The sequence below is a fragment of the Oncorhynchus mykiss genome, chromosome 6 (genome assembly GCF_057628025.1).
Source record: "Oncorhynchus mykiss isolate SJ-2025 chromosome 6, ASM5762802v1, whole genome shotgun sequence".
NCBI classification, from domain to species: domain Eukaryota; kingdom Metazoa; phylum Chordata; class Actinopteri; order Salmoniformes; family Salmonidae; genus Oncorhynchus; species Oncorhynchus mykiss.
In genome coordinates this window covers 39586246-39601631 of record NC_143027.1, presented here as the reverse complement: position 1 = coordinate 39601631, position 15386 = coordinate 39586246, and the positions used below count along the sequence as shown (strand labels likewise).

General features: G+C 42.4%; 1 protein-coding gene across 4 annotated transcripts in view; it reads right to left on the bottom strand.

The window, feature by feature from the left end:
* fancc (FA complementation group C) overlaps positions 1–14800 on the bottom strand; it is a 42165-nt gene extending 27365 nt beyond the window's left edge. For 2 of the 4 annotated variants that reach the window (XM_090237912.1, XM_021606436.3), the window contains exons 1-5: positions 14646–14773; positions 11547–11613; positions 10501–10714; positions 2076–2163; positions 1884–1978 (exon numbers count right to left, since the gene is read on the bottom strand). In XM_090237912.1, the coding sequence (XP_090094038.1) occupies positions 1884–1978; positions 2076–2163; positions 10501–10680 (363 nt within the window). In that variant the 5' untranslated portion in view covers positions 10681–10714; positions 11547–11613; positions 14646–14773. Of the gene's footprint in view, positions 1–1883; positions 1979–2075; positions 2164–10500; positions 10715–11546; positions 11614–14645 lie in introns of all 4 variants that reach the window. The other 2 variants (XM_021606437.3, XM_090237911.1) reach the window with 2 other exon arrangements.
* Between the last annotated feature and the right edge of the window lie 586 nt (positions 14801–15386).

Here is a 15386-nt window from a genome sequence, read left to right as displayed (position 1 = left end):
TTTAAATTGAATTTTAAAATTGAATGCAATATCCATTCAATTTAGTTTCAAATCATGAAATACAAGTTACATTTATGAATTCAATGAATCATTTTGTGCATAAAAATTCAAAGATATTGATTACAAATACAGTTTCTGTTGGCACTCAAATCACTTCATACAAAATACTCTTTGCTTTAAGAGAACTTACTATGGCTGTTAAAGTATACAGTACCAGTCAAAGGTTTAGACACACCTACTCATTCAAGGGTATTTCTTTATGTGTACTATTTTCTACATTGTAGAATAATAGTGAAGACATCAAAACTATGAAATAACACATATGGAATCATGTAGTAATCAAAAAATTGTAAACATATCAAAATATATTTTACTTTTGAGATTCTTCAAAGTAGCCACCCTTTGCCTTGATGACAGGTTTGCACACGCTTGGCATTCTCTCAACCAGCTTAATGAGGTAGTCACCTGGAATGCTATTTAACAGGTGTGCCTTGTTAAAACTGAATTTGTGGAATTTCTTTCATTCTTAATGCACTTGAGCCAATCAGTTGTGTTGTGATAAGGTAGGGGTGGTATACAGAAGATGGTATTTTACCAAATAGGGCTAAGTTCATATTATGGCATGAACAGCTCAAATAAGCAAAGAGAAAGGACAGTCCATCATTACTTTAAGACACGAAGGTCAGTCAATATGGAACATTTCAAGAAGTGCAGTCGAACAACCATCAAGCACTATGATGAAACTGGCTCCCATGAGGACCACCACAGGAATGGAAGACCCAGAGTTACCTCTGCTGCAGAGGATAAGTTCATTAGAGTTACCAGCCTCGGAAATTGCAGCCCAAATAAATGTTTTAACAGAGTTTAAATAACAAACATATCGCAACATCAACTGTTCAGAGGAGACTTTCGAATTGCTTCAAAGAAACCACTACTGAAGGACACCAATAATAAGAAGATACTTTCTTGGGTCAAGAAACACGAGCAATGGTCAAAGACCGGTGGAAATCTGTCCTTTGGTCTGATGAGTCTATATTTGAGATTTTTGGTTCCAACCGCCATGTCTTTGTGAGACGCAGATTAGGTGAACGGATGATCTCCACATGTGTAGTTCCTACCGTGAGAAATGGAGGTGGTGGTGTGATGGTGCTTTGCTGGTGAGACTCAGTGATTTATTTAGAATTCAAGGCACACTTAACCAGCATGGCTACCACAGCATTCAGAAGCGATACTCCATTCCATCTGGTTTGCGCTCAGTGGGACTATTGTTTGTTTATCAACAGGACAATGACTCAACACACCTCCAGGCTATGCAAGGGCTATTTGACCAAGAAGGAGAGTGATGGAGTGCTGCATCAGATGACCTGGCCTCAATCACCCGACCTCAATCCAATTGAGATGGTTTTGGATGAGTTGGACCTCGTTGGACCGCAAAGTGAAGGAAATGCAGCCTAAAAGTGCTCAGCATATATGGGAACTCCTTTAAGATTGCTGGCAAAACATTCCAGGTGAAGCTGGTTGAGAGAATGCCAAAAATTGTGCAAAGCTGTCATTAAGGCAAAGGGTGGCTACATTGAAGAATCTCAAATATATTTTGATTTGTTTAACAATTGTTTGGTTACTACATGATTCCATATGTGTTATTTCATAGTTTTGATGTCTTTGCTATTATTCTACAATGTAGAAAATAGTACAAATAAATGAAAACCCTTGAATGAGTAGAGTAGGTGTCCAAACTTTGACTGGTACTGTATGTCTCACTGTAAGCTATGGAATCATAGACAAAGACACAGGTGTAAGTGCTAAACATTTTTTTTTTTTGTGCATACAAAAAGTGATTGATGAAGGGATAGAATGATTGATATATTGATAGATTATATTACCCGTATCCACTGGTTGGCCTTCCTCTCGACAGCGTTATGAGGTTCCTCTGAATACAGACTCCACAGACTCTGGAGCAGGAGTGAGCGGCTCTCAGCTGAACACAGGACACACAACAAAACACAAGACAACACATTAGGCAAGGCATCCATCCATCCATCCACCGAACCATACCCTATTGACAGTCCACTCACCATCCGCAGTGACATAGGGGTTCCAGCAGAGGCGGCCGAGGAACTGGCCTACGAAGGGAATAGTCCTCATGGTCTCTGTGGTGGAGCTCTGGAAACGCACAAAGCACGGACACTAACATACACTCCACACCAAAATGACTGGGCCAAAACAAGGCTGTGTCCCAAATGCCACCCTATTCCCTATGTAATGCACTACTTTTGACCAGGACCCATCTGTTCAAAAGTAGTGCATGGGATTAGGGTGCCATCTGGGACAATACCCTGTAACTGACTGACTGAATGTACTGTAGCATACACTACCGTTGAAAAGTTTGGGGTCACTTAGAAATGTCCTTGTATTTGAAAGAAAAGCACATTTTTTGCCCATTAAAATAACATCAAATTGATCAGAAATACAGTGTAGACATTGTTAATAATGTAAATTACTATTCTAGGTGGAAACGGCAAATATCTACCGAAACAGACGCCTCACAAGTCCACAACTGGCAGCTTCATTAAATAGTACTCGCAAAACACTAGTCTCAACGTCAACAGTGAAGAGGTACTCCGGGATGCTGGCCTGCTGGGCAGAGTTCCTCTGTCCGGTGGGCCAAACCAAGGCTGTCCCAAGAAGGCCAGCATCCCGGAGTCACCTCTTCACTGTTGAGACTAGTGTTTTGCTGGTACTATTTAATGAAGCTGCCAGTTGAGGACTTGTGAAGTGTCTGTTTCTCAAACTGGACACTCAAATGTACTTGTCCTCTTGCTCAGTTGTGCACCGGGGCCTCCCACTCCTCTTTCTATTCTGGTCAGAGCCAGTTTGCGCTGTTATGTGAAGGGAGTAGTACACAGCCTTGTACGAGATCGTCACTTTCTTGGCAATTTCCTCGCATAGAATAGCATACACAACTATAGTGTGTACAGTAGCATACACAACTACCGTGTGTACTATAGCATACACAACTACAGTGTGTACTGTAGCATATACAGTACCATGACAGGGTTTCCCAAACAGATTGCCAAGACCCACTTGTGCAATCTTAAGTAACTAAAGTAAAAAAAATAAAAAACAAAGCATTCATAAGTTTAGTACAAGTTTGTTTTTCACATTTCACCCATAAACATTTCCAGGATTTAATTTTCCCCCAGAGCGAGAACACATCATGTGTTGAGAAGTGTGAGAGATACACAAAACAGATGGGTGTGACGGGCCAGGTAGTTTGGGGTGTTGGGGCTCAGCTTTGCCCGCTTACAAACTGTACGCGAGTGTGTGAGTGTGTGAGTGTGTGTGCTTTTTTAAGCGAGCATCTGGTTGTGCGTGGAAGACTCTTCAGCTCACAGCAACAAGGGGCCATTTAAAACATTTCTCTCCAGCCAATTAAAAATGGAGAGCTTGTAGCAGAACACTGTAGGGAATGGCAGCTAGTCGTTGCTAGCTTAATACTGACCAATGACACAACGGGTCTGTTCAGAAGGGTGTGACGCTACGGAATGTTCAGAAATCACTGATCTCTACCTGATTTGATTAGAGAAAGCAAGGTTACCAACCTATGATTACCCAAGGTAGAGAGGAAGGAAGGAAGCATGTATTTCTCCAGTCTTAAACAGAGTCCCTGATGTCATTCATTGGAACCTGGGGCGTTAACGATGTAGCATCTCTTAAAAATGTAGACCTAGCATCTTGTGTGTGACACAGCCAGGGCGGTACTGTTGTCGCATTTCTTTTCGATGGTCTCTCTATGCATCACTTCAACATGTGCTTGCCCTGCCAATGTACTGTACACTGGAACACACTCAAAGCGTCACACTCTTTTCAATCCTGTACATAACACATGGTCTCAGTTTAACATGACACGCCTGTGTGTGTGCGCGCGCCCCTTATATGACGCAACCCAGAAGGAATATTTATTTACAATAAGATCTTTATTACAGTTTGAGGCTATTGAAACATACCATACAGGCCTCAAAGAAAGAACGAGCCGTCGCAACAGAAAATAATTATCACCAATTACCAGAGCCAAATCAGCATCACGTTAGTGACTGGGCACACTAATACTGTCCCTCATAAAAAGCCGAGCTTTAGACATGCTGTATCTACTGTGCATACCCAGACATCTAGGAACAGAAGTGGCTGATTGCGTGGTGATCACAGGGAGTTTATGGGACCCTTTGTCTGTCCAACGATGTCATCAGGGCAAAGATATGACAAAGCAACGTCAATCCACTGATCTATAGTGCACTACTATGAGCCCTGGCTGAAAATGGTGCACTACTGTGTACAGGGAAATGGGGTGCATTTGAGACTCAACCCTTGCCTCCCTTGGGCAGTACTGGAGACATTCATTCCCATGGAAGGTGTCAGTGGTATAGGTAAGTATCTAAGAGCTGCGTACTCCACGTATGCACACACTGTCACGCACACACTGACACCAACTCACACTCACTCGTTCGCACATGCATGCACACACGCACACAGACTTGTGAAGCTGACTCTTAAGTGAGTGTGTATGAGTGTATCCAGCAGGCCCCCACCAGCCAGAAGGAAAACCAAACACACATACAGCTCCTTGGGTCCTAACCCAAAGCAAATTAGGAAATGGATATTAATTGGAATATTTTTTTCATCCTCGAGGCGAAAGCCACAATAAAGTCTTCTAGTCATCAAAGAAGGCAACACTGGTGCCGAGAAGTATTTTACTTAACCACTCTTTTATGAGCCCTCTGCCGGGAAAGGATTTCACTCCAATTAAGCGATCCTTCCCTCTCTCCTTCACACTCACTCACTCCCTCCCTCCCTCCCTCGCTCTCACATTGCAGATGCTCTCACCCTGGGGCTGACAAAGTGGGGTCGAAATGATTGACCCCTTGATAAAGGTGAGCAAATATTACTGTAGAAAATAAATAATTCAAATACCGTGCTGTATTGTATGCAAAAAATATATATATATTTTATAATAATATAATTGTTCAGAAAAAAAAAAAAAAAAAAGTCAACATTATTGACACCTATTTTCAATACCTCCTCTTCCGTGGATAACGGCAGCGAGCCTTTTTCTAAAATTGGAGAGCACATTGGGAGGGATATTCGACCATTCCTCCATTCCTCCATAGAATCCTTCCAGATCCTTGATGTCCTTTGTCTGTTTATTTGGACTGCCCTCTTCGATTCAAACCATAGGTTTTCAATGGGTTTCAACTCCACTCCAGAGATTGAGATGGCCATTGCAAAATGTTGATTTTGTGGCCAATTAATAATTCCTTTGCGGATTTTAATGTGTGCAATGTTGCACACACACACACACACACACACATGCGGCCAAATTCCAGCCTCCTGGCAGAGGCAACCAGGTGTTGGGCTAAAATGTCCTGGTACTGGGTAGTTCATGACGCCCTATACAAAGGCCACAGGACTAGTGGTAGCAAAATAGCCCCACATCAAAGATCCACCACCATATTTCACAGTAGCTATGGAGTTCTTTTCTGCTTATGCATTCTCATTTCGACACCAAACCCATCACTGGTGTGCGTGGACAAAGAGCCCTATTTTCATGTAATTTGACCAAAGCAGAGAGAAAAAATAGAGAGAGAGAAAATAGAGAGAGAGAAATAGAGAGAGAGAAATAGAGAGAGAGAAATAGAGAGAGAGAAATAGAGAGAGAGAAATAGAGAGAGAGAAATAGAGAGAGAGAAATAGAGAGAGAGCGAGAGCGAGAGCGAGAGCAAAAAGAGAAAAGAGAGAAAGAGCATGATGGTTGGTTGGAAGGTACAGCCCCTCTAACACTGGATCCTCACAGAGTCACTCCCCCTCTACAAAATCTGGTACACTTGATGCAAGGATACATTAGGTTAGCGTTGGCAGTCCCCTGACAACTATTAGCTGGCTAACTCAACATTGCAGCACTGCCAACTAGTCACACAGACCAGCCAGTGTTAGAGAGGGAGACCTCAGGTGTGTGTGTGTGTGTGGTGGTGGGGGGGGGGCTTCAACCGAGCTCTTAATGGATCAGCCTAATTGATGAACTGCACTAATTAACTGGATGAGCCTGGGTGTTCTGTCAGTGAGTCTGTTCTTACACACAGTCCACAACTCTTCTAAACCTTTCAGAGTTTGGTGCTGACCTGGGATCAGTTTTGCCTTTTAGATCACAATGAATGAGATTAAGTGGACAGGGGACGGGCATCTGATCCTAGATCAGCACTCTTATTCTGAGAAGCTTAAAACATACGGCCCCTGATCCGGTCCAGACACTACCCGTTCCTCTTCTCCTACCCATTCAATGGTTAGCAGATCTACAGGAACCTCTAGGTAAATGTACAGTGCCTTGCGAAAGTATTCGCCCCCCTTGAACTTTGCGACCTTTTGCCACATTTCAGGCTTCAAACATAAAGATAGAAAACTGTATTTTTTTGTGAAGAATCAACAACAAGTGGGACACAATCATGAAGTGGAACGACATTTATTGGATATTTCAAACTTTTTTAACAAATCAAAAACTGAAAAATTGGGCGTGCAAAATTATTCAGCCCCTTTACTTTCAGTGCAGCAAACTCTCTCCAGAAGTTCAGTGAGGATCTCTGAATGATCCAATGTTGACCTAAATTACTAATGATGATAAATACAATCCACCTGTGTGGAATCAAGTCTCCGTATAAATGTACCTGCACTGTGATAGTCTCAGAGGTCCGTTAAAAGCGCAGAGCTCTGCTCAGCTCTGCGCTTTTAACGGACCTCTGAGACTATCACAGTGCAGGTACATTTATACGGAGACTTGATTCCACACAGGTGGATTGTATTTATCATCATTAGTAATTTGTATCATGAAGAACAAGGAACACACCAGGCAGGTCCGAGATACTGTTGTGAAGAAGTTTAAAGCCGGATTTGGATACAAAAAGATTTCCCAAGCTTTAAACATCCCAAGGAGCACTGTGCAAGCGATAATATTGAAATGGAAGGAGTATCAGACCACTGCAAATCTACCAAGACCTGGCCGTCCCTCTAAACTTTCAGCTCATACAAGGAGAAGACTGATCAGAGATTTAGCCAAGAGGCCCATGATCACTCTGGATGAACTGCAGAGATCTACAGCTGAGGTGGGAGACTCTGTCCATGGGACAACAATCAGTCGTATATTGCACAAATCTGGCCTTTATGGAAGAGTGGCAAGAAGAAAGACATTTCTTAAAGATATCCATAAAAAGTGTTGGTTAAAGTTTGCCACAAGCCACTTGGGAGACACACCAAACATGTGGAAGAAGGTGCTCTGGTCAGATGAAACCAAAATTGAACTTTTTGGCAACAATGCAAAACGTTATGTTTGGCGTAAAAGCAACACACCATCCCCACTGTCAAACATGGTGGTGGCAGCATCATGGTTTGGGCCTGCTTTTCTTCAGCAGGGACAGGGAAGATGGTTAAAATTGATGGGAAGATGGATGGAGCCAAATACAGGACCATTATGGAATAAAACCTGATAGAGTCTGCAAAAGACCTGAGACTGGGACGGAGATTTGTCTTCCAACAAGACAATGATCCAAAACATAAAGCAAAATCTACAATGGAATGGTTAAAAAATAAACATATCCAGGTGTTAGAATGGCCAAGTCAAAGTCCAGACCTGAATCCAATCGAGAATCTGTGGAAAGAACTGAAAACTGCTGTTCACAAATGCTCTCCATCCAACCTCACTGAGCTCGAGCTGTTTTGCAAGGAGGAATGGGAAAACATTTCAGTCTCTCGATGTGCAAAACTGATAGAGACATACCCCAAGCGACTTACAGCTGTAATCGCAGCAAAAGGTGGCGCTACAAAGTATTAACTTAAGGGGGCTGAATAATTTTGCACGCCAAATTTTTCAGTTTTTGATTTGTTAAAAAGGTTTGAAATATCCAATAAATGTCGTTCCACTTCATGATTGTGTCCCACTTGTTGTTGATTCTTCACAAAAAAATACAGTTTTATATCTTTATGTTTGAAGCCTGAAATATGGCAAAAGGTCGCAAAGTTCAAGGGGGCCGAATACTTTCGCAAGGCACTGTATGTATGTATCTATATGCAACTGTTCAGGGAAGTCAGGAACCAATACACGCAGTCAGTCAGGAAAGCTAAGGCCAGCTTCTTCAGGCAGAAGTTTGCATCCTGTAGCTCCAACTCCAAAAAGTTCTGGGACACTGTGAAGTCCATTGAGAACAAGAGCACCTCCTCCCAGCTGCCCACTGCACTGAGGCTAGGTAACACGGTCACCACCGATAAATCCATGATTATCGAAAACTTCAACAAGCATTTCTCAACAGCTAGCCATGCCTTCCGCCTGGCTACTCCAACCTCAGCCAACAGCTCCGCCCCCCCCCGCAGCTACTCGCCCAAGCCTCTCCAGGTTCTCCTTTACCCAAATCCAGATAGCAGATGTTCTGAAAGAGCTGCAAAACCTGGACCCGTACAAATCAGCTGGGCTTGACAATCTGGACCCTCTATTTCTGAAACTATCCGCCGCCATTGTCGCAACCCCTATTACCAGCCTGTTCAACCTCTCTTTCATATCGTCTGAGATCCCCAAGGATTGGAAAGCTGCCGCAGTCATCCCCCTCTTCAAAGGGGGAGACACCCTGGACCCAAACTGTTACAGACCTATATCCATCCTGCCCTGCCTATCTAAAGTCTTCGAAAGCCAAGTCAACAAACAGGTCACTGACCATCTCGAATCCCACCGCACCTTCTCCGCTGTGCAATCTGGTTTCCGAGCCGGTCACGGGTGCACCTCAGCCACGCTCAAGGTACTAAACAATATCATAACCGCCATCGATAAAAGACAGTACTGTGCAGCCGTCTTCATCGACCTTGCCAAGGCTTTCGAGTCTGTCAATCACCATATTCTTATCGGCAGACTCAGTAGCCTCGGTTTTTCGGATGACTGCCTTGCCTGGTTCACCAATTAGTTTGCAGATAGAGTTCAGTGTGTCAAATCGGAGGGCATGCTGTCCGGTCCTCTGGCAGTCTCTATGGGGGTGCCACAGGGTTCAATCCTCGGGCCGACTCTTTTCTCTGTATATATCAATGATGTTGCTCTTGCTGCGGGCGATTCCCTGATCCACCTCTACGCAGACGACACCATTCTATATACTTCCGGCCCATCCTTGGACACTGTGCTATTTAACCTCCAAACGAGCTTCAATGCCATACAACACTCCTTCCGTGGCCTCCAACTGCTCTTAAACGCTAGTAAAACCAAATGCATGCTTTTCAACCGTTCGCTGCCTGCACCCGCACGCCTGACCAGCATCACCACCCTGGATGGTTCCGATATGTGGACATCTATAAGTACCTAGGTGTCTGGCTAGACTGTAAACTCTCCTTCCAGACTCATATCAAACATCTCCAATCGAAAATCCAATCAAGAATCGGCTTTCTATTCCGCAACAAAGCCTCCTTCACTCACGCCGCCAAACTTACCCTAGTAAAACTGACTATCCTACCGATCCTCGACTTCGGCAATGTCATCTACAAAATTGCTTCCAACACTCTACTCAGCAAACTGGATGCAGTTTATCACAGTGCCATCCGTTTTGTCACTAAAGCACCTTATACCACCCACCACTGTGACTTGTATGCTCTAGTCGGCTGGCCCTCGCTACATATTCGTCGCCAGACCCACTGGCTCCAGGTCATCTACAAGTCCATGCTAGGTAAAGCTCCGCCTTATCTCAGTTCACTGGTCACGATGGCAACACCCATCCGTGGCACGCGCTCCAGCAGGTGTATCACACTGATCATCCCTAAAGCCAACACCTCATTTGGCTGCCTTTCGTTCCAGTTCTCTGCTGCCTGTGACTGGAACGAATTGCAAAAAAATCGCTGAAGTTGGAGACTTATCTCCCTCACCAACTTCAAACATCTGCTATCTGAGCAGTTAACCGATCGCTGCAGCTATAGTCTATCGGTAAATAGCCCACCCATTTTTACCTACCTCATCCCCATACTGTTTTTATTTATTTATTTTTCTGCTCTTTTGCACACCAATATCTCTACCTGTACATGACCATCTGATCATTTATCACTCCAGTGTTATTAATCAGCAAAATTGTAATTATTCGCCTACCTCCTCATGCCTTTTGCACACAATGTATAGAAACTCCCCTTTTATTTATTTTTTTCCCACTGTGTTATTGACTTGTTAATTGTTTACTTACTCCATGTGTAACTTTGTGTTGTCTGTTCACACTGCTATGCTTTATCTTGGCCAGGTCGCAGTTGCAAATGAGAACTTGTTCTCAACTAGCCTACCTGGTTAAATAAAGGTGAAATATATATATATATTTTTTAAGTGTACAGTAGCTTAGCAATATGATCCACCTATCTGATACATTCAAATCTGCTAGCAAACAGGAGAAGGGGCCAGAAAAATGGGTGTTGGGTTGTTTGGGATGGGGCAGGGCACTGTCCACTTACCCGCATGTGTATGTCTGTGAGGAGGAGCTGGAGGAAGGCCCTGAGAGGGCCCAGGTGGAGGCAGGTGTCTCTCTGGGTGTCTGGGCTCTCAGTCTGGCCCCACTCCACTGCCTTTCCTAGCCAGAAGGCTACCTCCTGGGGCTTTAGGCCAGCCATGGATCCCGTCTGGGCCTGGGACATGGTGCTATTGGGGCAGCCTGTTGCAGAGCAGGGTCTATGGAAGACAAACAGACAGATATGATACACAGCTCAGGGAACACTATTCCTTGTGCTAGCAGGACAAGGGATCCAAAGTAGTGTTGCAAAATTCCCAACATTTTCAGGTTTTCCAGAAATCCCGTATGGAGGATTCCCGTACTTCCTACCAATTCCAGGAGTATTCCATCCTGGATTTCTGGAAAACCTGTGGATTTTGGGAAAGTTACCAGAATAGTGCAACCCTTCTCCAGAGGCATGGAGGGCTGAAGTAGAACAATAACATGTTCTGTGGGTGTTGCAAAGTGACAGAAGCAGTAAAAATCACAACAAGGCTCTTCAAACATATGGCCCATCTGGGACAAAGTGAATTTGTCCTCACCCTGTATTCCATTCGAGCAGCCAGAAGAAACAGACACACACACACAACACCAGGGTAGTGGTTTAAAGGACTCAGGCCTCAACATCCCAACCTCATCAAGGATGTAGAGAACAAGGCACTTTTTTAAAAGTAGCCCAACTCGTTTTATTTAACTAGGCACGTCAGTTAAGAACAAATTCTTATTTACAATGACGGCCTAGGAACAGTGGGTTAACTGCCTTGTTCAGGGGCAGAACAACCTATTTTTACCTTGTCGGCTCAGCAATTCAATCCACCAACCTTTCGGGTACTGGCCCAACGCTCTAACCACTAGGCTACCTGTCGCCCCTGACTCTTAGGGCCGGTTTCACAGAAACAGATTAAACCTAAAAGTGAATTAAAAGCATGCTGTATGGAGAATCTCAGAACACGTGCTTGTATCACAGATGTAGGCCCATGTACTGTAAATGGCAAATACAGTTGAACTTACAGCAAGGAGGGGAGTGATGGGCCGTCTTAGACCGAAACCCCATCTCTTCCTTGTCTCTCATCGAACCCTATTGAGAAATAAACCACACATTCTTCACCTTTTATGATGATGAGGATAAACTGGTGGGGGGTTGTGACGGTGTGTGTGTGTGTGTCAGGTGTGTATGTGCTTGTGTGTAGCCTGAGAACAGAGTGTGTGTGTCCGGAGGTGGCAGGCGTGTGTTAGTTGTTTTTAGCTATAATGACAGGTCTGTAAGGGACACCACGGGTTGTGTTTTACGACCACCTCGTTACACACCACTTGTTTAATGTCTTGCCATCATCTCTGCTGGAAAGCCCCTATGGCTCAGCGATGTGAATATATAATTACTTGTTTAAAAAGAGAGAAAAAAAAGCCCAACCAAATTAAGGACAAACGCCTCTTGTTGACCTGTGATGGGAGCACAGCTTTCAACACACAAGAGATTGAGTATAGTGGTATGCCGCATACCCAACTGGCTCACACACACGCGCGCTTCGTCCAAAATGCATTTAGAGTGTGAAATAAGATGCGACTGAGTCAATATGGTTGTAAAATACTTTTTCGAATATATGTTTGTGGACTTTGGGTAAAGGAAGGTTTTCTTAAATTGTTGACGTTATTTCAAAAGAATAAAAGATCAGTTCTCCAATAGGCTATACTGAGTCTTCCCCCATTTAGACAGCCTAGCATCAAGCAGGTTCCATCAGGAGTTAGCCTAGACTAGGTTGATCGTCTGTAGTTTCCTTCTTATAGTTTCCTACCGTCGAATTATAACTGAGGGGGCGGCAAGTAGCCTAGCGGTTAAAAACGTTGGGCCAGTAACCAAAAGGTTGCTGGTTCGAATCCTGAGCTGGCAAGGTGGAACAATCTGCCCATAAGCAAGGCAGTTAACAACTGCCGTGGACGTCGAGTAAGGCAGCCCCATGCACCTCTCTGATTCAGAGAGGGTTGGGTTAAATGCAGGAGACACATTCAGCTGTGCAACTAAATAGGTATCCCCGTTACTTGATTATCAGTATTAGCTAATCTTGGACACCTAGAACCAAAATCTTGCGAATTTGCAACAGGCTTTTTTTTGTGTAGCAGTGGTTGATTTTTAAAAGTGTATTTATTTAGACTTTATGTATTTTTTTAAGTTCTTTATCTTGAAAACTTGATCAAAACATTTTGGGACTGTATGGACTAATGAAAACATTTTTAGTGGTTATTTTCTTTAAATGTTTTTATAATTCCAATTCAATTCATACTCAAAAAGCCCACAGTCTAATTTCAATTCAATAACTTGAAGATTTATAAAATTTGAATTTAATTCAAATGTAAATTCTCCACTTCTTGAGTGAATTCAAGAATTCAAATGTTGAATTAAATTGGAATGGACCCCAACCCTGGTCCCTGACAAAATAAGAAAATAATGTTACATTTTTTCAAGAAACTTAAACAATAAAAAAATATATATAATTGCTGCCAAAATCACCCATTTGTGTTATGAAATGTGCATCTGTTCACAAAAATATGACAGGAACCATAGGCCAGAACATTAACTAAAGGGCCCTAAAATGCACAAAATAAATTTAGCTAATTCTTTTCATATTTAAACATAAATGCATCAGATGTTATTGCACAAAATGAGACCACCCTTAGCAGTTGTTAAGAGACATTATCTTCTCTGTGGTCTGGTCACTCAGTAGTGTTTAGAAGAGAAGCAAACATTGGAGCCCACACTGTTCTTCTGTGCTCTATTACTGTTGGTGACATCACAGTAACTGCTTCTGCCAAACCAGATCTACTACACTTTTTACATCTCACACACAATGCATTGGAATAAAACTTTTCAGGCTCCACATGATACAAAATACATAACTTTTCCAGCCACCCTTAATGGCAACTGAATATAAATTATGTACTGTATGTTAGGAACATTTTCAATAGAGACTTTCTATAAATTGCTTTATTAAAAAGGTAACTAGAGAACTAACTATCAAAAACCAGACCCAGGTATATGGCTAAAACAAATGTTATGACATTAACATGGAATCATATAAGCCCCTAAATTTCACACGAGCATACTGTTTTAAGTGTGCTGTGACTGTTTTTACTGTACTCAGTGGTGGAAAAAGTACCCAATTGTCATACTTGAGTAAAAGTAAAGACACCGTCATAGAAAATGACTCAAGTAAAAGTCACCAAGCAAAATACTACTTGAGTAAAAGTCTAAAAGTATTTGGTTTTAAATATACTTAGGTATAAAAAGTCAATCTAATTGCTAAAATATACTTAAGTATCAAAAGTACAAGTATAAATCACTTCAAATTCCTTATTTTAAGCAAAGCAGACAGCCACATTTTCTAGTTTTTATTTATTTACAGATAGCGAGGGGCACACTCCAACACTCAGACAATTTACAAACGAAACGGGTTTAGTGAGTCCAACAGATCAGAGGCAGTAGGGATGACCAGGGATGTTCTCTTGATAAGTGTGTTAATTAGACCATTTTCCTGTCCTGCTAAGCTTTCAAAATGTAATGAGAACTTTTGGTGTCAGGGAAATGTATGTAGTAAAAAGTACATAATTTGGTTTAGGAATGTAGTGAAGTAAAAGTAATCAAAAAATAAACAGTAAAGTACAGACCCCTCAAAATACGACTTAAGTAGTACATTAAAGTATTTTTACCTAAGTACTTTACTCCATTACCTGTACTTCAATTGGAATGCAATACTTATGAGCCACCTCGAGATGTCAGTATTACATGCTATCGGGTTGAGACGTAAATATACACTCTCTCGTTTGATAAGACACCCAGAAAGTCCTCCTGCCGTTGACACACAAAACACACTCAACCAGACAGGACTCAACCTACATGAGTGATGTAGGTAGGAAATAAATGATGCAGGAATCAAAATAGTAACGTTACCACCACGTTTTTCTACTAGCTTGTTTGGCTAACGCGCTGTCACAAGCAAAGGTATAGCTAGCATAGCAATCAAAATTGTTTCAAATGTAGCTACATACTATCCTAAAATAAGCCGTCATAGAATGTGTATGTAGCTAATACACCATCAGCGACATTAAATTACCAACCTGTATGTTGTGTTCAAATTCACTATCAAAAAACGTTCTCCTTTCCAAAGTAACAACAGTGAACTTCCCTCTGCAGCGAAGCCGGATATGTCCGAATCCCATTGGCTGAGGTCCCACCGCGCCTTCTCAAACGTGGGCGGTCGCTCGCGCCTTAAGTTGGCTCTTTGTACGGATCTAGGATCAGTTGACCCTGCCCAAATCTAAAACTTTACCTTTAGATGTTGAAATACAAAACCAACTTTAGGTCAGTATTTAGGGGCAACTTGTTGTGATTTGACCAGTGCTCCATTTATTGGCGTTAGAACAGATAAAGAAAGTCAAGTAATTTTGGTGTGTATGATAATAAATAGCATAAGGCCAACACTTGAATTTAAGTGAAATTAGTTCAACCACACTATAACTTGCTGACAGCAAATAGGTAGCAAGGATAATTATTTGCCCTTTTTTATATACTGCTGTATATATATTGCCCCCTTCTTACAGTTGGTTCCACTTTGAACCATTGGGTGGCACTATGCAAAGGAAAAACCCTGTTGTTACTCACTGCTTGTAGAAGCATGAGAACAGGAACATGTCAGTTGGAGGCTGGGGGAGAGTATGCTTCATTGACACCAGGTTAGGGCCCCCAATTTTCTATTGTTATGTCAGTCACTGGCCGTCACTTAATTAGCCATGTCAGCTATCAATATTTAGATTGGTATTTAGTCTAGCCAACTATCTAAACTTGTAGCAATCATGGCC